This window comes from Coloeus monedula, assembly GCF_965178545.1.
Source record: "Coloeus monedula genome assembly, chromosome: 1".
NCBI lineage: Eukaryota > Metazoa > Chordata > Aves > Passeriformes > Corvidae > Coloeus > Coloeus monedula.
This window is the reverse complement of record NC_138781.1, coordinates 25,280,198-25,303,823: the sequence shown is the minus strand read 5'-3', so window position 1 is coordinate 25,303,823 and position 23,626 is coordinate 25,280,198. Positions and strand designations below refer to the sequence as shown.

The 23,626-nt window shown below is 36.8% G+C and overlaps 1 protein-coding gene across 2 annotated transcripts in view; it reads left to right on the top strand.

Annotated features, from left to right (window-relative positions):
* Positions 1-23,626, top strand: part of SLC25A13 (solute carrier family 25 member 13) — a 104,095-nt gene that overhangs the window by 61,346 nt on the left and 19,123 nt on the right. The window contains exons 6-12 of one of the 2 annotated variants that reach the window (XM_082285068.1): positions 1,502-1,528; positions 2,462-2,555; positions 3,026-3,110; positions 5,297-5,381; positions 5,837-5,995; positions 12,615-12,667; positions 13,607-13,687. In XM_082285068.1, the coding sequence (XP_082141194.1) occupies positions 1,502-1,528; positions 2,462-2,555; positions 3,026-3,110; positions 5,297-5,381; positions 5,837-5,995; positions 12,615-12,667; positions 13,607-13,687 (584 nt within the window). Of the gene's footprint in view, positions 1-1,501; positions 1,641-2,461; positions 2,556-3,025; positions 3,111-5,296; positions 5,382-5,836; positions 5,996-12,614; positions 12,668-13,606; positions 13,688-23,626 lie in introns of both variants that reach the window. The other variant, XM_082285067.1, reaches the window with a different exon arrangement.

The window sequence follows — 23,626 nt, the reverse complement described above, 5'->3', positions numbered from 1 at the left end:
TGGGATTCTGTTTTTTATGTACCTTGACTGCTGTATGACACCTAATCCAGCTTGTGGATGCATGTTTTGAAGTCTAGCGGTTATTATCGACACATATGAAAATTAACTCTGATAGCAGAATGTATATCCTCAATGTTCTTGGTCTCCAGAGACAAAAGACAAAGCATGTAGATGGACCTTAGTTATGGCCTACAGATGCAGAGTTTGCCTTTTTCCAGCCATTCCATCATAGTAGACTGTGTCAAATACTTCAGAATGCCATTGCATCCCACTTAGGACATCATCCTCAAAGACCTTGCTTTGTAATGTAAATTCTAAGCTCCTGAGTGTAATTTCCAAGTACCTGGGACAATGTATGAACTGGAACATCAGCCAAGGACATTCAGAGTATATTGTCACAGTTTGGAGTGCATAAACTGAATTAAATACTGCAATTTTGCAATTTCACTGAAGAAAGAGGTACATTTGGTTTTGACCACAGTTTCTAATTTTGGGAACTTGTAGCAGCATGTTCTAAGTACTCTAAAGCTTGGCCATATTCAGGTTTAAAGATCTGCTTGAAGATCTGTTCTGCTTTGACTTGCAAGGGAGAGTTTCAGGGGGATATGTGAGGCAATGAGAACTCCAAACTCTGACCAGAATATTAGAAGATGCATGCAGCAAAAAGGATAGCCAGAAGGCTTAGGGACTGACAGTGAGATCTGGTACTTTCTTCGATGGTTCCCTCACAGTCCTGTTAACAGCCTTCCTGGGTCATATGCTCTGTCATAAAACATAAGATAAGATTTTTGATTATCCCTCAAGGTCAGTTAAATTTTCGCAAGCTTATGCATATTTTTTTCAGAAATTTGCTTGATCATTGATCTTATAATTTAAATAGAGAATTGATCCAATAATTTTTCTGTGTGCAGATCCAACACTACTTTAAAACAGAGGTTTAGGCTCAGTTCTCATTTGAAAATGAGTGACTGTTCGAACCTTATTGTTCCCATTATGTTTGACGGCCTGATACAAGCCCGAGAGCTTACTGCTGGTTTTCCATGACTTGAAATGCCTGTGAATTTAAAGGTTTCAGTTGACCTTTTACAGAATATGTTTTGGTTTTGTTGAAATTTTCTATATAGTAATATGCTTTACATGTAGAAGTAGATTTCCTCATTACTAGATATAAGCCAACTTATGAAACATTTCCAACTGAAGCAGTACTGAAACTTGAACTTTGTAAATTACTACTGGTTATGTTGTTATAATCCTGCATATGTATTTGTTTAGATTTGTAGGGTGGGGAGAGTTTTATATTCTGGTCATGATTAGTTTCAGTAACAGAAGAATCTTTCATAGTTTAAAGTTCTTTATTTTGCAGGGGTTTTCTTTAAAAAGCAAGCCTGTGCTACTGTCACTCTTGTAAAATAACATTGTTTGAAAACTTTTATTTCAAGGGTTTTTTTTAGTTTTGTAACAATCTCCTTTCTTTTTTCTTCTTTTACTGTCTGTACTCTAGGCTGCTGGAGGTACCACTTCCCATCAGGTCAGCTTTTCCTATTTTAATGGATTTAATTCTCTCCTTAACAACATGGAGCTCATTAGAAAGATCTACAGTACTCTGGCTGGAAATAGAAAAGATGTGGAAGTCACTAAGGGTTGGTAGAAATGTTTGCAGTCTGGAAGTTTCCTTGGGCATTTGAATGGAGGGAAAGACCTCATCTGTATTCTTTTAAATCAATTTGGGGGGGGAAGCCTGCCTCGTTAGCATTCCTTGGTTTGCCACTCAGTTTTGTACAGTCCTGTCAGAGTCCACCCTCCAGCTTTTTCATTTTGTTTCAATCAGAAAAAGGTCGTAGTAAACTTGTGGTGGGGGGCAGGGCGAGGAAAGTATGTAAAGATATTTAAAAGTTTAAAAAACTTCCTAGGACCCCTGCCAAATTGGCAGCCTATTAAAGTGACCTTCAAGGGTAGTTGAAGAATTCCATAAACTTGTATTGGCGGCACAGTAAGCTGATCTACAAGCTTGGAACAAGATGTTATCTGCTATATCTAACCACTTTTATGGAGAATTCCCTGTGCAACACCAGAGTTTCATTAATGCGGCCTACTGGGACTATGCATGAAAAGTTCCACATCTCTTGACTCCTGTTTTGGGGTTTTTTCTTTGTTTGCTTTTTATTTTATATTTTTCCCTCTGACCTGCAGCTGATTGATACCGTATGTCAAATATCCTAAATCCTGCTGGTAGCACTAAGCTTTAAGACCAGAGAGTTGTACTTACTTGCATGGACAGACCATTTAAAGCACACATTTATGTAGTGACAGGAACACTTCTATTTTGGGTAACTTCCCTTTCACCCCTGCCCCAACCAGTGTCTTCTACTTTATACTAAAATATAGAGCAAATTTGGGGTGCTCTGGATTATTTCTTCTGGTTTGATTGCATTTTATTTTCTGTATTTTTATTCTGTTTCAGAGGAGTTTGTTTTGGCAGCCCAGAAATTTGGTCAGGTTACACCCATGGAAGTTGACATCTTGTTTCAGTTAGCAGATCTTTATGAGCCACGGGGGTAGGTGGAGAATTATCTGTCCTCTTCTTTCTCCTCTTCTGTTCTTTCTTTCTCTTTCTCTTTCTCTTTCTCTTTCTCTTTCTCTTTCTCTTTCTCTTTCTCTTTCTCTTTCTCTTTCTCTTTCTCTTTCTCTTTCTCTTTCTCTTTCTCTTCTCTTCTCCCCTCTCCCTCTCCCTCTCCCTCTCCCTCTCCCTCTCCCTCTCCCTCTCCCTCTCCCTCTCCCTCTCCCTCTCCCTCTCCCTCTCCCTCTCCCTCTCCCTCTCCCTCTCCCTCTCCCTCTCCCTCTCCCTCTCCCTCTCCCTCTCCCTCTCCCTCTCCCTCTCCCTCTCCCTCTCCCTCTCCCTTCTTTGTTGGAGCGGGAGGCGGTGTTGGGGAACAGGAGAGTGTAGCATAGTGGCCACATGCAGGTATCTTTTAGTGATCTGAAAACCAACCTCTAAGCAAACACTAATGTGAATTAATTTTCTCAGGCGCATGACGTTAGCTGATATTGAAAGAATTGCTCCTCTGGAGGAAGGGACGTTGCCCTACAACCTGGCTGAGGCTCAGAGGCAGGTAAGAACAGAAGCCAGTACATTGCTATTGTTTGTTTCCAGTGCCAGGCAAATAGACAGCCAACCTCTTCCTGTGTTGTCATGTAAGTTGCTTTTTTCTTGTGTTCTGTAATAACTGTGAGGAGTAACATGTTGTTAGAATTTATTTTTTAACCTGTGTCATGTTCACTCCACCTCTTCTCTATGCCCCATTCCTCTTGGGCTGCATTTGGATGGGTCAAATGTAATTTACTTTGGAAAGATAAAAGATACAGGAGTGTCATCCAGCCATTCAGTAAATATTAGATGTATACCTAATTAAGGTGTTTATGTTTTGGGATTCCATTGCCCTGTGTTCTTTTTGATGAGGGAAAAAGACTTCCTACTTCATATATGGATGGTGAAATTCAGCATCTAGCCTATGAAATGGCAGCCCTTGTTCTGAACACACATGCATGTTCCTGGCTTCACAGTGTTCTCTGCTTTGCTTTATGCTCTGCTGAATATCAAAATAGGAGAGCTTTTAGAATAGAAACATCACAGTTTCAGTAAAAGTATTAATATTCACTGCATGTCCAAAACCTAAAGGATATTTACTTTCAATGGTATAACTGCAAATGGACTTTTTTTTGGTTTTGAGGCAAAAAGAAATAGGAGTGCTCTTTAAATGTCAGACCTGTTGATTTTTTAGTTCTCATACTATTTTATCATATTTGTATTTTCATTGATACAAGTTTCTATACAGATAGATTTAAAACTAACCTTTCTGTTTCTTTCCATCTCTATTTTAAGGCAGTCTTGACTTTGTGTCTTGTGAGACTAAGGGTTTTTTGTTGGTTTTCTTTTTTCCTGCTCTGGGTCTGTGCGGAGACGCCAGTTTGACCACAATGAGTTGATCCAGGCTACATTTTTAGGACTGCCAGGCCGTAAGCCAGGCCTCTGTGTATGTGTGTGTGTACACATGCATCTCTTTTGCTTCTCTTTTTTCTTCTCCTGCCTCCCCTACATGTGAACACCCCCACCACCTCTCCAGGACAGTATCTGGGGTGGTGGTTTGCTGTTTGTTTGAGCAGTGACTAAATGGTGATGATGCTGGGATGAATTCAAATGAGTTGGCTCCCAAAGCTCACCATCTATTCCTAGAAGATTCCTAAAGGAGTTAAAAGTATTTGCATTGGTCTGAATATCAAGTAACATAAGTTACAATAGGTGGCAGTAAAAGGTAGCCAAAAATGTGTGATGAAAGTAGCAGCTTCTTCAGTTTTTGCTTTGGGGCCACTGTGTCAGCTACCATGATTTACGTTCTAAGAGGCAAGGACATATGAACCTGCTTAAATCTTACAATTTCTTCTGTATATGTGTTCTACCTTTTCATTTTTTTCCACACAATTCCTTTTTAATGTCAGCTGCTTGATGCTGAGACTGGAAAGATTTTCAGCTACATTGATATCTTCAATCTGTTTTCTGGATAACTCCACTTGTATGGGAATAAACTAAAACATAAACACAGGAAAATCCTTCCATATTTTTATTTTGTTCCTTTACTTGTAGTATGCTAAAAATAACATATTGCAAAAAGTGATAGTAAGTATGGAAGACTGAATGCCCCGCCCCTGCAGAAATTTTGTTTTCTTTATTATTTTCTTTCATTAGATAGCAATTTTAAATCTGGAGCACTTTTGAAATTTATTTTTCATTGGGTTGAATCTAGCACTCATAGACTGTGAGCAAAATGAAATCGTGGGGGTGCTTCATGGAACCTTATTTTCTTTAGCTAGTATGAGTGAACAATGCTTGCATACTTGTTTTGGTAGCCTGGCAAGTAATAGGTATACCTGGTTTTGGCGACAGTAGAAAGAAATTCCAAGCTGGAGTTGCTTTTAGCTGTAGAAAATTAATGACTTAAGGGGCAATATGTAAGCCCTCATTTAGACCACATTTAGACCATTGATTTTAGAGTTGTATAATTTTGTTGTAGTATCGGTCTGTTTTCTTTGCTATTCCAATCTGAAGAGGCTGCCTTATATGACACTTAGAATTCAGTGGAAAAGAAATAATAATTGAGAACAAAATCTCTGGTGTATTGAGGGATTTTTTCCAAGTATCCATATACTTATATCTGTCTGATCATGAAATGTTCTCTCGGGAAATGAGATGTTCTGATTATTTTTCTTGTCTTTCCTTTTGTTTTAAATCCTGCCTTGACAGAAAGCTTCAGGCGATGTGTCTCGACCTGTTCTCATCCAGATTGCAGAATCAGCGTACAGGTTTGCCCTTGGTTCAGTTGCTGGAGGTTAGTCATGGCTGAGCAAAAGAATATTCATCTTCACTGTTTGGGTTTTTTTCTTCTTTTCTTTTGCCCTTCTTTCCCTTCTGCCTCTCATTTAAGTTTGGAAGGCTTCTCAGACTTTCCTTTGGAGCTGTGTCTAAGGGATGGGATGACTGTAAGATTGAAGGGGAAAGGATCATCTGGTCTACAAGAATTTTGGAATTTATGAGCCGTTGGAGTTTCCAGGTGACGTTGCTATCTGATTTGTCCCCAAACAAATTTCAGGAAAATCAGATTAATAATGAGGTAGGACTGGAAAGTGCATTTGGTTAAAGCTGTGGTAGTTTAATGTATCCAGAATATATCATGAAGAAAAAAGATACAACTGATATGCTAGATGTAAATGTGAAAGATGACATTTGCAGTCAAACAGTGCAAATGCAAAATCATGTTTTCTAATATCTTGATTTTGTTTTCAGCTGTTGGAGCCACTGCAGTCTACCCAATTGATTTAGTAAAAACTCGCATGCAAAACCAGCGTTCTACAGGCTCTTTTGTGGGAGAACTTATGTATAAAAACAGCTTTGATTGCTTCAAGAAAGTGCTACGTTATGAAGGTTTCTTTGGGCTTTATCGAGGTAAGTTTAAAAGGTGTTATATACTAATGATAAGATGCTATTAAGAGTTTTGTGTGACTGGATTTTTAAGTCTTTTTAGCTCAGACTTCAGTTTTGCTTCTTCTCTCTTACAGGGGAAGGATTTGCAAACTTCTCAATAGTTAAAACTTCACTGTAATGAGAACGTTTCTGTAGGACCTCTCTGTCCTTTCCCTCCTCATCTGCCATAGGGCAACATTAGCAATTTCCTACAGCAAGTATATATTGTTAGTAAAATTTTCATTTCCTTAGCAGTCCTTAGTGCCAAGAGTGTTTTGTCCTGTTTGGTAAGAAGTTAGATCATCTGTGGGTTTTTGTTCTTTGGAATACTTTTTGTTGTATTTCTTTTGAGACAAAAAGGTCTCTGTGTACCAATTGCATTTGCTTCAGTTATCATTGGAAATAGTCATCTTTATCAAGTTTTATGTATACCTTTTCTTAGGTTGTCACTGTGGAGTCAGGGAGAGTGATTCGCTGCATTTCATCCCACTTAGCTTTATATATGTAACCAAGTTAAGAAGTTACCTGTTCCAAACTGCCTTTGTCAATGGAGAAAGTGCCAAAAGCTATTGATTCTGTTTTGGATGTAAATCATCCTCACTTTGGCTGTCTTGGATAAGTGCCTGCAGTTAAATGGTGGCGCTTTTTTTGTTTTATCCTTGTCCTGGTTGTGGCATCAGTGGTGTCAGTTCAGGTAACCTCGAAGAAGTCATAAAGAATCAGGAACCTCAGCATGAGACTGCAGTTCTTCTCTGTCACAGAGTTAAAGTAAATTATATTTCTGGTGTCACAATTATTGAGATCTTCTATCCCCCTCTGCCGTATTGATAGGGTAGAATTTGAAATTTGCATTACTTCATTTTCAGCCAGCTTGCTTAGAATCTTTTTTGCATTTTTGAAAATAGAAATATTGTAATGAAAGAAATAACTTGTTAAAAGCAGTTGAGTAAGGAATGAGGAACAGAGGATTTTGGTAACATATTGTTATGAACTGGCAAAGTTATGTGTACCTTAAAAAATAGTAACAGTTCATAAAACAATGTGGGAAACATCATTAAAACTAGGTGGTGTGATAGGTGTGCACACTGTAACATAGGACCCAAGCTACTGGAGGTTGGCTAAGTAGCTCTTCTGCAAAATACAGACTTTGTAATTATTTCAGCACAATTGGAGATGGGGAAGGCTCTGCTTGAGACAATTTTTGGAGTAGACATAATAATTTAATAAAGAGTACTGGCATGGTCTCTATTTTGTAAGGATTTATAGCAATCAAAATCTTTCAAAAGTCCCAGTTACTAGCTAAAGAACCAAATGTATTCCTTGCAAATTTTTGTCTGCTTCTTCCAGCATCCTGAAAGTATAAATAAGCAGAATTCCACTCTTGCCGCCTCGTGTCTTACTGAAATTCTGAAGGACAGTGGTTTTTTTCACCTGGGAAAAAACCCCCCAAAACCAAAAATCCCTCAGAAATGTCATAAATGCATGTTCTTAACTCCATTTGTTTGTCCTGAATTTGGAGTGATTTTTTTCATTGCCAAGTTTAGGGAACGTTGGGAAACTTCATTGGTATAGCTTGTCCTTCCATCCCCCATCGTCTTCACTACTTTTCAGTTTTCTAAGGAATACTGAATAGTGAAATCTCAGTTTGGTGGAGCTGAACTTCTAAGACCAGGCCAATAATCTAATTTCTGGATTATACAGTAGAGCACCATAATTTTAGAGGCAAATTGAGACCTGCGTTTCTACAAATTCTCTCCTTAAAGAGCATCCTGACTTAGCTCTTTTTAAAGAGACAAATAGAGAAAACTGCTTAAAAATCTGGAGCTCCCTCTGTGCAGTTCTGTAAATTTGGACCATTGCCTACTTCCCAAGGAGATGATGTTGAAGAAAGTTTAGCAGCTGAGTGCAGAGAGAAGTTTCCAGTTAAGCTTGAGAGGACAAGAAAATTTGAAAGGAGCATTTTATAGGTTAGTGTAATTACCCAATGTAATGCAGTAAATGTATAGCAAGAGTCATCTCCTCCTAGTCTTGAATCCTGCACTAGGTAGGACACACTACAGAGTACATTACTTTTTGCTACTCATTGGTCACGGCAATTCTTTCTTCAACTGTGATTTGTTCAGGGTTAAGTCAATGTGGGTGGTTTTGAAGGAGGGAGTAATCATTGGCAGACTTCTTCTTAGCTGAATAGATACAAAAGCTTTTAAAAAATTGTACTAGAAACATTTAGAGCAGTGGTCTCTTTTTCATGATGGCCTTCAAGAAAGCAAGCAGTAATTATAAGCCCCACTCTGAACTCAGCCATTTTGGATGATATTTTTAATACAAGGCTTATATATCCGTCCAACTAAGTGAACTGATTTTTCTTTCTTGTATCACTGTTTTTTTCCAAACTTGGAAACCATGTTTTAAACCACCATCTCAGATAAGGATAAATTACACCATCTTGTGGATATATAGAGATCACTGAATTTGGTTTGATGTCAGTTTGGTTGTAAGTATAATCAATGTTGCCACTGAAAAGACACTTGGATTAAAAAAAACCCAACAAAACCAAACATGATATAAACCTCTGTAGAGTCTTTATAATATGGATTATATGAATGCTGTGTTGTTAGCATATTTTTTAAGACCATATCTGAGATAAATTTTTCATCTGTCTCTCAGCATGGCTGAAAAGAATGCTCATCTCATATACCTGTAATTTACTGTTCTGTCTACATTTATACCTGAAATGCGTATTTAGAAACTCACAGGTATTTTTATATATGCAAATCTAAGAAAATTTTGAAAGCTGTGATTTGTCAAGATCTCTCCCAACTGATGAGGTCACCTTCATGTCATAATAGAATTTTAGTCAGAAGTCCACCTGATGAGTCACAGAATGCTTCACAGACTTAAGCAGTGCATCCAGTAGAGATTGTTTCACCCATACTTGATAGAAGTTTCATGGGAAATTTAAGTACCAGAGATAAAAGGTAGTTTAGGAAAATGTTTGGTAGCCATGCTGTTAATGCCACTTTGCCTAGAGGATGGAAAAGACAGGAAATGCTGTTGAAGACACTGTCATCTATGATCATGAACTGTTCAGGAGCTTGTTTGTTAGTTTTATTTCTGTTGATAGTGCTTCTAGCCCTGCAGTCACTCCAAATGCCACCTAATTTAGATTTTAATGATTTGATCATCATCCAGCTTCATTATTACTGATGAACTCCCATGCTAATGGTGTAATAAGACTGTGGCAGAAACTTTCCTTCCAAATTATGCAATGGAATACTGTTTATAGAGACTGGAACTTCAAGCCTGCTTGTACCCCAAGTTCTGTCAAAACACAAAATTTTCAGGAAATACCCCCTTTCCAGTCTGAGGGAGTGTTTTTTGAATGGCAAGTGGTGATTACTTGTCCAGTTTATTGTGTGACTCCTGTAATTGAAAAATTCAGCAGTATTCCATTACTGTGTTCCTGTAAGATGCCCTAATGGTGTCAAATATTTTATATAGACCGAGTAACAAAACCTTCAGTCACTTTTTTTTCTAATACGAAGGGAAAATCACATCTGTTACACAATGTGAAGCATCTCTGTTAGATACCTAAAAAAATACTTTGGCCAAGTAAGATTTTTTTTTTCTCAGTGCCATCAGTATAGCTGGGCTGGCTGAGCTGTTGTGTGCATATTCACAGTGTATTTAGACTGCTTTCAGAACATGTACAGTGTCACAAACTGAATGCAGCTCTTGGTGCTCTCTCTTGCACACACCTTCACCTTCCCTGAGAGTCCCACTATGACAGTGTGTCACATATGATGAAATGGTACATTGTAATTCCTGCTAAAAAACCTTGGATATAAAAAATGCACTGAATAATGTGTTTGCTGTGTACTATACTAGCAGGCTGCCTATGTGCAAGATACTATGCTCTGATGTTATAAAAGGCATGTATTTTTAAGGCACTGTCAGACATTTCTAAGCCTGTTCTCCATCTGTGTTTATATCATATTGCTGATCTGCTAATGCATAGTAACACTGAGAAATTCCCACCATGTCAGGATAACCCCAGCAGAAACATGACATTATCATATGGGGCCCTTGATGTGCTTTCTTTCTTTCAAAACCTAGTATCTTTATCATGTTTAGAAAATGTTCAACAGTGTTTCAGGGCTCCCATCAAAACAATAAAGAAAAGATTTAATTTTGATGGTCATAGCATATAGAATGCACAGGTACCACTAGAGATAGCTTTATTGCATAGGTATGAGTTCAGATGAAGGGTCCCTCTACCTTCCTAAGATGCTGGAGACAGTGGGCCTAGCTGGTACCTGGTAATGCTATAAAACATAGTCTTAAAATTTTGCTACCTTTTATACAATACTCTGCTGTCTTGTAGTAGATATATACAGCATTATATGTAATTAAACTTAAAGAGCACTTTTATACTATAAAATCATTTGAAGTAGAGGCAGGAAAAGAGAAAAGTGCTCTGGGTTTTGGTTGTTCAGTTGGGTTTTTCTAGTGTTGGGGTTTTCTTTAAATGCTGCCTATTTTATTAAACTTCTCTACCTCAAAGTTTTATGGAGAGCTTTGAGTCGTAACAGTCCCATTCAGATTCGAGTACAAAAGGAAAGAACCAGATGAAAAAAAAGATAACTTGTGCCAAGATAAACCTATTTTCCCTATGGCTTTACAAGTGCTTTTACAAATGCAAAGTTTTGGGAGCTGAAATATGGTTAAAAGGACATCTTTGATCAGTTCAGTGAAAATGAATTTGATTTGTCCTGCTAATGTTGTTTCTAAGACTGGAGGTTTATACAGATAACCAACTGGACTACTTTTATAATTTTCATATATGGAATGTCTTTTTCTGTGATTTATTTGATAAAATATGACTTGAAAGTCATGGTGGGGTGTAGTAATATATGTATATGTGATTTTAAAATTAATGACCTTTGTGTTTAAAATTATATCTGCTATATCAGACCTGCTCTAATTTTACTGGATTAGGTTTAAGATTAGGTATTGTACTTTTAAAGTATATGGAACATTTTTTTTAATCGCTAAAGATATAAATTAATTTGCCATAGTGTTTATATAAAGCCAAACATGTCCTATAGCAAGATGTAAATATTATAGCAATTACAAAGATAATTTTGTAATGAAAAATATCCTGTTCATTTTATATTACTGTTTCCCTCATAGTGCTGCAGATAATGTAATATTTAATTACATCATTCTGAGTGGCTTAATGGTTTTTCATTGAGGTCTGGTTTCAAATTACCTGTGCAAGTAAAACTTTTTAAGAAACTCAGATTCTGAAATTTAACTTACTCTGCAGAATCTCTTGGTTTTGCACAACTTTATATGAACTTAGTGCTACTATATTTTTTAATTTGAATATTCAGTCATATGATCATAATGCACCATAGTTGTCTTGGGTAAATGTTACATGTATATGTACGTCAGCTGTATAAAGACATCACCATCTAAATATGGTTGGGTCTCCTGCTACCACAAACCAAATGGTGCTTTTCTTCAATGTCAATTCCTTATTAAGAGCATCAGTAGGAACCAGTAAAGCTGATGGATGGTGGCAGGGTGGAAGAGCATGTACATTTTTCAGTGGTGTTCTGACATTTAGCTCTTTGGGAAAATGCTTTTCAGCAGGTTAACTTTTAGAAGTGGAAACTTAATTGGTTTTTTTTCAACAAAATAAAACCATGGAGAGGTGAAAATGTCAGGCTTTGTAGAAAGTACCCAAAGGTGCTGCCTGAGTTGCTAAAACAAAGGGCTCTGCACCAGGAGCTCTAGCTGGGGTGATTTTCTCACATTTTTGAATGGGGTCCTAATTTCATTATGCTGATGAATGCTTGCAACACCATTCTAGCTTCAGGCTTTGTTGGTAAGCTTTGCCTATTTTTAGGCTGTGTCATTCAAGTGTTTACCAAATATCGACTGTTCACATCAAACAAGTGAAGCTGGCAGTCAGAAATTCACACTTCCACTTCTGTAACACATCACTTCTGACAAAATAAAATAAAAACTTCCATACCTGGGAAGAAAGCAACGTAATTTCCTTTGTTTTAAGAACTGATGATTTAGCTGGGCAAAGAGCTCAAGAATGCAGTCATACATGTTTGAATGTTTTGCAATATTTTGATTCCTATCCCCTTCAGTCCTTCCATCTAATGCCATTCTTTTTGTTAGAAAAAAGTACTGAGGTTTTGACTTTTGAGGTGGATGCATTGTGTATCTCACAAAATTAATTAGAAAGTCTTGATTTTTGTGTGGAGACACAGAAAACAGATGTTAGTTTAGGACGGTGCTGAAACATATTTGGCAAATCTGTATTAGTGTTTAAGCATAAAATGAGCTAGTATAAATTAAAAAGAAAAAGAAACAAGTACATATAGACAGTGGTAGCACTTGAAGTGGTAGCACCAAGTTTGTTCTCAAAATTGAATGTTTAAATACTCTCATTATACATAATAACACAAAATTGCTATAAAAATTGCTTGTTTCTAGGTGCTGGTCTCTACATATATTTGTTGATTTGTGTATTTAATACCAAGTTACTCAATGCCTTGAATTCTCTATTTCCATGTTACAGGTCTGTTACCACAGCTATTAGGGGTAGCACCAGAGAAGGCCATAAAACTTACTGTAAGTTTGTAAATGGATTGTTTTCACATTTCTCCACATTGTAAAATGCATCAAATTACAATTAGCATCTGTTAATATCTGACTTGTGAACAGTACAAGTGGCATACAAGTCTCATCCAGAGGTGTACATGTACATTTTAAGAATCCTATTGAAAACTTATTTTTGGACTCACTCCAAAATATAAAAAGCTCATTCAACTTGTTCAGCTCATCTGGTTGGTTGTAAGTAGTGTAGAAACCTTTGGTTTAACTTCTTAACAAATCAGAATAGTTACTTATTGGAGGGCTTATGTTTTTGTATCTCCACGTGGTTCCTGTATGTATGATTCTAGTGCAACAGGAGATGGATAATATGAGCGTGTAGTGAATTGTTGTAAGAAAGGAACTTGTTTGTGGGGTTTTTTTTCTGAATGGTTTTACTTCTGTAATTTTGTTAGTTCTTGAGTGTTTGTAAGGCACTTAAGAATTTCTTATTATAACCCAATCATAATATATTGTTTATTCACTGATAAGGTAATATTCACCAAAGCTGGTAGTATGCATTAAAAAAAAAAGAAAGGTGCTTAATGCTACTAATTGAATTGCCGTTGTGTTAAAGCTTAGTATTGAACATTCTGATATTAATTTGACATTTTATTTAAATTTTAAATATAGTGAGCACTTCTAAAATATAATTTTATAATTTTCTGATTTTTAAAATTACTTAATGATGATACATTTTTTCAGTAATAAGTATTTGAATTATGCTGCAAATTTTTTTAAGAAAAACATAGCTTTAGAATATTTGATATAAAATCTTAGACTTTGATTTCTTTAATATCTTGTAGTTTGGTAGCTTAGTGGATGTATTTGCATTTTCATTTGCACAGAATTTGCAGCTGATGAGTGTTTTCTCTGACCTTTTAATTTATTAGCTTTCATAAATGTTTGTCTTTTAAGGTTAATGATTTTGTGAGAGATAAGTTTCGGAGTAAAGATGGATCTGTTCCCCTGGCTGCAGAAATTCTTGCTGGTGGCTGTGTAAGTATCTTTAATTTCCTTCATATGAGATTCATGAAAGTGCAGTTTATACGATTGACTGTGTGGACTGAGGCTTCTGTTTAACCACAGATCCGGTTCAAGAGACTCTACTAGAGCATCTCAGTTCTTTCCTAGATAGGCCAGCCGTTCTTGATGAAAGGGTAAATGTTTCTGTGCATCGTGCCTTTTAACTGCACACTCTAATTCTCACAGCTTAGAGTTTGTTTCCTTAATAAAGAATGTCTCTTTATTCATGTTGGCTGTAGCTTATGGCCTAAAGAGGATTCATGCTAACCTTTCCAGAAGTTAATAATTAGTTACTACTTTGTGGCACCCACTCTGCCACGTCACTTCTTTCCTGATGTGTTATTGCACCCACTAATTTTCACTTTTTGCAGTGATACTGGCTTTTTGAAATGGCAAAGACTGCTCATGCTTCTTTGAGTTCGTAGCAGACGTAGGCTGTGTAATGTTAACTCCGTGCATAATGCATTCCTGAATGTAGGCTGTATTTAAAACCCACTAAGATTTTAGGAGTGTTTTCCTTGCACAAAGTAGTATCTTAATGAACAACTGGCATATCACTGGGTAAATGGTAATACTTCACTATTTGGTCTAGTTCTGTCTGTTCATATTACAGGTTACTGTATCTGGTGTATTGATTTGTTCTAGCAAATGTAAATACTTTAGGTAAAATGAATAGTTGTTCAAAGACCAGTACCTTTTACAGATAAAGAGCACTGTTTATTTAAAACAGCTTTGATCACTGGGGCAGAGCAATGTTGGTGTGTTCTTAATCTATCTTTGTTTCTGCTGTCATAAGACAGATGAGGTCACATTTTCAAGCAGCTTCTACCTGTGTCGAAAACTACAGTGAGCAGCAACTTAATAAAAAAAATGCTCGCGTCTTAACCTCAGTACGTGCAGAGATGTGTGCTGTATGTGCTTGCAGAAAGTGAACTACGATTATCTGAGCCTCAGGGTGCAGTGGCTCGGTTGCATTGCAGGCTGAGAAGCCCTGGCTTTCTGTAATTCTCAGGAGATGGGGCAGGATTTGGCTGCTGTCTCACTGCTCCTTCTGTTTGATCACTGACCTGTTGTAGACTGCCAGGTAGGATCCCCTTGTTCTGTAACTTTAGGAGCATTCAGGGAAGAAAAAAAGGAGGGGAGGGGGAGAAGAATGTGGGTCTCTAAAGCCCTAAATAAAAAAGCATGCTGTAAATGAAAGAAAAATGCAATAAAGTGCTTGCAGAGTAAAAAGTATTTGCCCCTTACACTAATAAAATGTCTCATGAACATTGCAGCCACAGAGAATTCAGCAAAATTTTCATTTAAAATGTCATTTGATCTAGAGTTTTTATTTTACAGACTGCTGTGAGTTTTTTAATGCAGTACAAAAAGCACTCGTTACAGAGACCTGTCATTCATGAGAATGCTGCAGCAAGCTTTTTTGCCAGCAGTTCATTGTAAACTAAGGATCTGCTTTAAGAGATAGGTGGTTTGAGATGTATTTTAAATGTGCTGTAAATGTTGGCTTGCCCTAAATTTATATTAACAGTGAGATGCTGCATAAAGTTGCAGCAGTAGACGTGCAGTGGCAGAATGCCCTGAGTTTTCTTTTTAACTGTGGTGCTCCACTCAAGGGCATAGTTTGGTGCCAGGTAGATAGGTTGCAACTTGTCTCTTCTGCAGGTGGTCTTTGGGTTCTTCTGTAATTTTAAACCCAATTCAGACTAGCAACAGAGACTCTCATTACCAGTGGTGCCCTGGGTTTTTTGGGGTGAATTTTTCTCTCATGGTGTAAAATACGAGATGCCAAAGACAGGCTTTCAGCATTGTATTGGCCTCACTTTTTGTCCCCGTTTAAGCCATCGTGAAACCTGTGATTTCACTGTGGAAGCAGCACGGACAGTGTTGAATGCTTGAAAACTGTCAGTCTTTGATTTTTACCTCATTTCACAATGTAGTAATCATTTATGTGGGAGGCAAGAAGACAGGAGGGCATGATGTGTTAAAGTCTAAAAAGGGGAAGCCAACTAAGATGAATTTTCTAAGACACCTGCCCTATCACCTTTCTGCTTTCCCCGTCTAAGTCTCAGCTGGGATTGTGTTGCAAACACAGATTTAAATTTTTCTTCTTCAGTGCTTCTGTTTCCTTGGAGTGTATTCATTGCTTATGCAAGAGCTGAGTGCTGGGATGCATGCTCGTTTGTAATGTTTAAAATAGCAGCCCTGTGAATACGGTATAGTAATAATACCTAAGAAAGGGAGGACAAGCAGATACTTGGATGGTTTGGGTTGTTCAGTAACACAAAGGGCTTTGAAGGGGTCAGTATCACCTGAGTAGCTCCACTCTGCTGTTTGCCCAACCATTGCCAGGCGTTGACTTTTAAGTCCCCAAGGAGTTCACTTTGCATCATAATTACTGTGAATTAGTACACATGGCTGACTTTTGCACTTGTAACTAAAGCTGATTGTTTCATTGAACAAGTCTTTTTCTGTTTTGTAAACTGTTTTCCCTCCTAAAAAAAAAAAAGAAAAAGAAAAGAAGAAAATAGATCATTTATTTCGTGACCTTGTGGCACTTAATTCAGTTAACAGCCTGTTTCATAGCTTTTTATTATGTGAAGATGAAAGCGATAGGGTGGTTGAGATTTTTTCTTTTTGAGACCCCCAAGAATATAATTAAAAGTATAACCTTTATACTTAAGGACGGCTGTTATGTAAATTACTAATTCAAGATTTCCATCTCCTTTGTTTGTAAGAAATTTTCCTAATGACTACAGTATTTGTTACCCATAAAAATGCGTGTAGCTTTCAGATTTGCACAGTGCCTGACACCCACCATGAACTCTGATCTCTGCTGTGCATTTCGGACTCTCATCACTCATGCAAACCCTATATAGCCCTTATCATTATTAGACTAGTAAAAAGCTTCAGTTTCAAGGCACAGTGTGATGATGCTGTAGAGCTATGATCTGCTGAGCATCTAAACCACAAAGCTGACTTAACCTTATTGAATTAAAATGGGCACGAATATGCTAGGTTTGATTTCTGCTAATGCTATAACTTACCTTCAGAGTTCTTTCATAAAAGGATGTGTAAGCTGTAAGTACAATTTGAAATATTTTTTTTAGAGTTACAATAATCTTGAATTTCTGGAAGCTTTATTTCATGGTCTTTTGCTTGATTTTATATTTTAAATAAAAAATAATTTTAAGTCATACCAAGTTTAGCTGCTTGCTTTTTTTAAACTTAATTCACTTAAGAGCATCTGTTGAAAGTAACCTGATTTTTTTTTAATAAAGTATTATATATTATTCTTATTTTTTGAGTTATATTAACACATTGAAAACTCTGTTGTAAAAGAGTAATAAATATGTTTGGGGTTTTGAGACATTACCTTTAATACTAACTTTTCAGGTGAGACAGTCATTTTTCTTGGTACCTTACATAAAACAATTCCACATGTAATGAAAAAGTTACGTTTGTGTAACTGGGGAAGAGATGCAAATATGCAAAATAAAGAGCGATATAAAACATAAAAGAATGCTAAGAAAACAGAAGAAGGATTATAGCATGACTAAAAAGAAACAGCTATGTAATATATGTTGCCTTGTCTGCATATATTAATACGGTGATATCGGTAAGTAGGAGGCTTAATTTTCAGCAAGAAAAGAGAACTACGTTTTGCTTTATTAACCTTTCCTACTGCTCTCCCTTCTCCTCCTGAGCATGGAGTCTTTTCCTTCCCAGCTGCTCAGTGTGTGCTCCCTATTAGCCAGCTTAAATCATGTAGCACAATACAATTACAGATCCCATACAGATCTGCTTTTGTTTAAATTGTCAAGGCAATTTTAGGCATATTTCGATAGACTTTATAGGAATCATAATAAAGTTAAAATGTATTGGACCTGCTTGGACAGCCTCAACTCTGCTGTGGAACATAAAAATTAGATACGGTTAAGATGGAGTGCAAAATCCTGCCCAGAATTAATTTTTATAAAGGAATGTGATGTGAAGTTCCAGGTGAATTGTGCCAAATAACAGATCCAGTGCAAATAGTTTTATTAAGCTACTTAAAACATGTATTTTATGTTTCAGAGAGTAATAAAGATAAGTCTAGATCTAAGCTACATTTTCTCTGTGGCATTGCAGTGGAGGCAGAGGGGGTATAAATTGCAATTCCCACGTTTAGATCTCTTACTTGCAAAAATTCAGAGATTTGGAAGTTGTGGACTAAAGGAAACTGAGGGTGTCATTCATTCATTCTTCCATTGTTCTGAAACCTAAATATGCTAACATTCTACTATATTTGGTGAGGGAAGCTGAGCTATGGGTAAAATTAAACTGAACCTTATATATGCCAGGGGAAAAAAATACCTGCATGTATATCTGAAAAAAAAAAAAAAAAACAAAACAACCAAACAGCTGCTGTCACACAGAAAAGTTTTGGTCCATTTTATTGAGATAGTTAAATAAAGATGGTAATCTTGACGATTGCTCTTATGACCTTTGAAAGCAAATGGCATATGTCTCTTGAACACTTAGGAGATTTATTCTCAGAGGTCTATTCTTCCTGTGGTTGAGGATCCATTACTTTCAAGGGGAGTTCTACCTGCTTGTGTATGCCCAACTTTCTCATCTGGTTTAAGGAAAAGTTCAGAAACTCCTAATACATGCTTTCTTTTCTTGATTAAATTTAAAGCTATTTTCTTTGTGCATAAAATTGATGTTGTTCAATAAATTAATTAGATTTAAATTCTGTTTAACATAATGGATATAATGTAACTGAATATACTATAATTAATTAGGTATTTTTAAAGTGTAGTTTTGTTCTCTGAACTGCTATAATTGTAGATATTTTCAGCATGCTGAAAATCATTTAAATTAATTTTAAGTGTTTGGTACAAAAACCCCAACTAGATCTGGACTTAAATTTTAATTCATATTTGCAAACGCATTGTATTTCAACGCTGCTCTGTTTTAATTGTCTCTGATAAATTTTCATCTAATTTTTGATTTAAGCCTTACGATGAGGTTTGGGAAGGCAGCATACAGTAGCATGATAGCCCTTCCAAGAGGTTGTACCAAAGGGTAGGAAAGTTCCTGGTGTAAAGTTCCTGCTTCTTTTTGTCCTCACCCCTATTTCCTTGCAGGTTTGGATGTTTTAAAAATACCAGTTTGCTAAAATTGTCACCCAGTCATACCTACTTAAACTGGTCTTTCCGCAAATCAGTAATGAATTTTGCAGAACTTGATTTCACTTTGTTTTGAATTTTCCTTTTGGATTAATTAATCTAATTTTAATTTTTATTTCACAAAATATTTTTCCATTACAAATTAGAGATACTTTCCCATTTTGCTTTCCCTCTCCTCTTTCTTTTAATTTCCTTTCTCCCCTGAAAAAAAGAGAGAGAGAGAGAAAATTTTTCAAACTGTAAAACAAGGAGGGATGCGTAGGTTTAGGCTGATAGGTTTCTGAGTCCAGAACCAAACAATCCTGAATGCTTAAAAAGTCAGGTTTTTTCCAACAAACTTCCTATTCATTCGATTTGAATCTTATTCTTTTTTCTCCTATTATGTTAGAAAATAATGACTGCAGAGTTTTGTATAAATGCACACTGCAGTTTAAAACATGTATTTGTTTTGACAATTATATTTTATTACATAAGCCTTTCTCTCCTATTACTACTTCTTTTACTGGCAGTAAAATATTACAGTGTTTACCAGTGAAGGTTCAAAAAAAACCCAAATCCAAAAACAAAGGCCTGAGCTCAAATCAGGAATTAAAATCTAGCTTTCTGTGAGAAAAAGGAAGATATTTATGATGTCACAGTAATTTATGATGTGACCAAGAAATAATGGGTCACAGTTTTAATACAGCTACCATGCCTTAGGACTTGAAAGGTCTGTAAATCATTAAATGATTCTACAACTAGTCAAAATAGACAAGTAGAGCAGACAGAGCCAAACGTTAACATATTTGACAGGTCTGTAAGTTAATTGCTTTTATAATGCCAATCAAGTAGGCTCCACTTTGTTTTTTTGGCTAGGCTTCTGAGAAGTGAATTACCTATAACGTGGAAAATATCAAATCCACAATTTTAATTTTTTTCCCACTGCAGACTTATAACAAACCATACTCCTGTTTGTTTCTGTTTAGACAGGTCATTAATATTCTGTTGTAGGACAGTCCTCACAACTTGTATCTGGGTCTTGGAAATCTGGCTGATGCAGTAGCAGGAATGCACTTCTGTTCAGATTAATTACAATTCTATTTATGAGCACTTTTATGTGAGGATTTGACAGAGCTTGCAGTACATTTTATGTGCATTTGGACATTAACAAGACTGTGATTCTAGCAGTGTTTGCTGCTTGAGCTGCACAAAGTAAAACCTTAGCCAGACCAAGGGAAGGCTGTCCTCAGAAGACAAGAAAGATTAGCTAGAGAAAAACACAATTCTGCCTGAGCAGCATGGAAGCTGTTTCTGTGATAGCCTGATCAGGGTAGTGAAAAGCAGATGAGTGAGGGCTCAGGAAGTCTCGTGATCTGAAGAAAAGGTATTTACTATATGAACTCCCTTTGCTAAAGAGCATTACCAAAATGCTGTGTAGGTAGGACCACAGATGAGAGAACACAGAATAGCATGAGATGGCTTGTCTTGATTTTTGTGGCCTGACTTTATGGAAAGAAAACGTAACATAGAACCAAGCTTCTGAGAACCCAGTATGCTTTGCTCTTGACATACTGTACCATGAAATTATGGTTATCACCTTTGAGATCTGTAAGGAAAACAGTCACTTTGGACTGCTGTCTGTTACTTGGGAGCTTTTCTGGTAACAGGAAAGTCCATAGTGAAATCCCCTCTGGAGCAGTTCAGCATAATTCATCTAACACTCTTGGGATCTATTGCCACACAAACACCAAGACTTTTAGAGTAGTTCGAAGCACTGTAGTGGCACTCTGTAAATCTGGCTTCTAAGCCTTGTTCTGTTGCAGAGTTGGCATGTGATTTTGTGGTAAATGATTCAACAGTTCTATGCCTTAGTTGTCCTTTATTATACAGTGAGGATGGTAATTCTTCCATTCTTGAAATCCATGGTACATTTTTAAATTTTTTTAAATTTTTTTTTTTATGACAAGGAAAATTCTTTATTTCGTGTCTGTACTTAAGGAACCTTGACTTTAATTAGGATTAATGGATGCTAGGAAATGCACAGGAAAACAAGCTGCATCTGGCAACTGGCAAGGAGTAAGGGCTTGGGACAGAGTATGATATGCAGTAGGACTGAATATGAGAAACAGTTGACTAAAAATTTTGGAATTTGCACCTGCTTGTCTTTTGTAAATTAAACAAGTAACCAAGACATTGTAGACGATTTCTTTTGCAGAGGTTGATTTTTGATAGTTGTATAATATATTGCTTATGTATTTCAATGATTGCCATTAATTGCTATAATTGCAATCCCTGGGGGATACTGTTGAGAAACATTAACACTCTAATAGCAGTAGTAATCCTTTCTTCATCCGTGAAACCAAAAAAGAAAATATGTGATAAGTTGGATGGGATGCAGAATAAAGATCCAGGCTGACCCCAAAAGCTGTTACTGAGAGCAGGAAAGGGGCTACAATTTGAAATAGATAATAAGGTAATTAGGGGAACAAGAACATTTGATGGTCAGTAGCACTGAAAGGGAAAGAATCTAGTACTTTCTTCTGGAATGGAGAACAGAGAACTTCCTTCTTTGATTGCAAGCTGTATTCTCTTCAGAACATACACCAGAGTTTTCAAATGGAGATGTGAAAGCCCGAGGAGAGTTGTGTCTGGTGTGCTCATTTCTTAGTTAATCTCGTAAGGGCACAAAAAGCAGTTATATTAAAAAGAACAGGAATTTCTTCTCTCAGTGTAATGAGGAAAATCTGTTTATTTTCCAGTAAGTTTATTGCAGAGTGAGTTGAATACATGAAGAAACAGAAAACATTTTGACTTAAACTGAAGTATTAAGTGATTGCTACTAAACTTTTTTTTTTTTTTCATTACAGACTAGGCCTTATTTCTCCATGGACAAAAACCCCAACCAATCCTCGACTATTCCTACTTCTTCTTTCTGTTCAGTAAAGTAGGAAAGTAGCAGGAGACATGATAGACAGTACTGTACAAGACTATACTGCCATCGAGAGGTGTTGGGTGATATCATAGCAATTGCAGAGTTAAAGAACTGCAGAAATGGGAAAAAACCCAGCTTCTTTTTAAAAATTCACATGTGTGTAGGTGCATAGCTGGCTGACTTTGTTGAAGCACATTTAAAGGCATACAGATTCCTAGTTGTGTGTGTATTAATCGTTCTTGGATGACAGTGATATTTCCCTTTCATTTTCTTGCTCTAAATCAAACAAGACCATAAGTGCTTGTGATTAGGTCAAATGTTAAATTCTTTCAGAATAATATGGGCCCTTTGTGGGCCCTTACAGATAATTATCTATGCAGTACCTCTGGGTATATACTCCTATAAATAACTCAAAAATTGTAGTTTTTACTTTAATCACATGATAATAACTGAAAAGTAATAGATTTACAGTCAGATCATTTGTTTAAAAAATGATTGGGAGAGGTGATAAGGAACTGGGAATTCAGGGTATTCAAGCTTGTAACTTCAGTACAGAAAAATTGGTGTTACTGGGAACCATCTGTATTAAACAGTTGATGAATTTGATTTTTCTGACACAGTGGAGAAATCATTAAGCTTGAGCAACCTGAGCTTAAATGGTGTTTATTCTGGACAAAAAAAAAAAAAAAAAGTGATTTTCAAATTCTGCCCTTTGGGAGCTTATTTCAAATTTTATAATTAAATACATTTTTAACTGCAAAAGCTAGCAAACCAGAAGGCAGTATTCTTCAACTTTTGGCCAAATAAAATGAATGAGCAGGGTGATACGATGTGCTGAGGATATTTTGTCTGGGTTTTTTTCCCATACCAGTACTTCGAAAAGACTGGAAAAAAACCAGAGTGATGAGATTTCTTCCATTACATTCACTATGCAAAAACTTAGAAAGAAGGCAGAAGCCATGCTATTGTGATTCAAGCTACTGATTTGGAGATCAGGATATCTGGAGACTCTGACAAGTTGTGAATGTTTGAGCAGGGAGGAATGCACACACTGGTCGTACAATTAACCTGTCTGCCTCAAAACTCCTCCTTGTAAAACCAGAGTCATTGTACTTTCCTCACAGAAGCACTGGGAGGAAATAAATTAATATTTATGAGACGCTTGCATTACTGTGATGATGAATAACACAATAGGAGTTACCAGTACTAGATAAGCAAGAAATCATTTCATTAGAGTACAGTAGCCATCTCCAGTTTGCTTCCCCCCCATTTTGAGAGCAAGGAGCTGCAGTTACCAGCACAGATGCTCAAACAACAGAATGATCAAAGCTCCCCACCAGGCGACTGTACTTACTACCACTGAAACTGCCTCTGCACAGGCTGATAAACCAGCCTCCCTCTGCATCACGAGGCAGGCAGGTGGTAGAAACCCTCCTACTGAGACCTCTGTCAGGTATTGTCTGGCTCATCGCTTTCAGTCATTCACCATTTGATTTTGGAGTATATCTTTGATCAAATTCAGAGCATGACAAAGGTTGTTCAGGAAGTTCTGGGCTAGTATCTGGACAGTTTGGAAACACTTCACTGGAAATGACCAGTGTCTCTCTTCAAACCTGCTGTGTGGGCAGCAAAATCTGTAGTGCTTTTAGTACTCTCTGGTGCATGCAGGTCTCAGTGTTTTTAAAAATTTGAGTGTAGTAAGCTTGATTATATGAAGTGGGTAAATAATAGCATCCATGTTTTTAAATAGCAAGCTGAAGCAGAGGAAGTCCTATGTGATTTAGCCAGAGCAGCAAACGTCTAATGCTGGAAGTGTCAACACAGCCA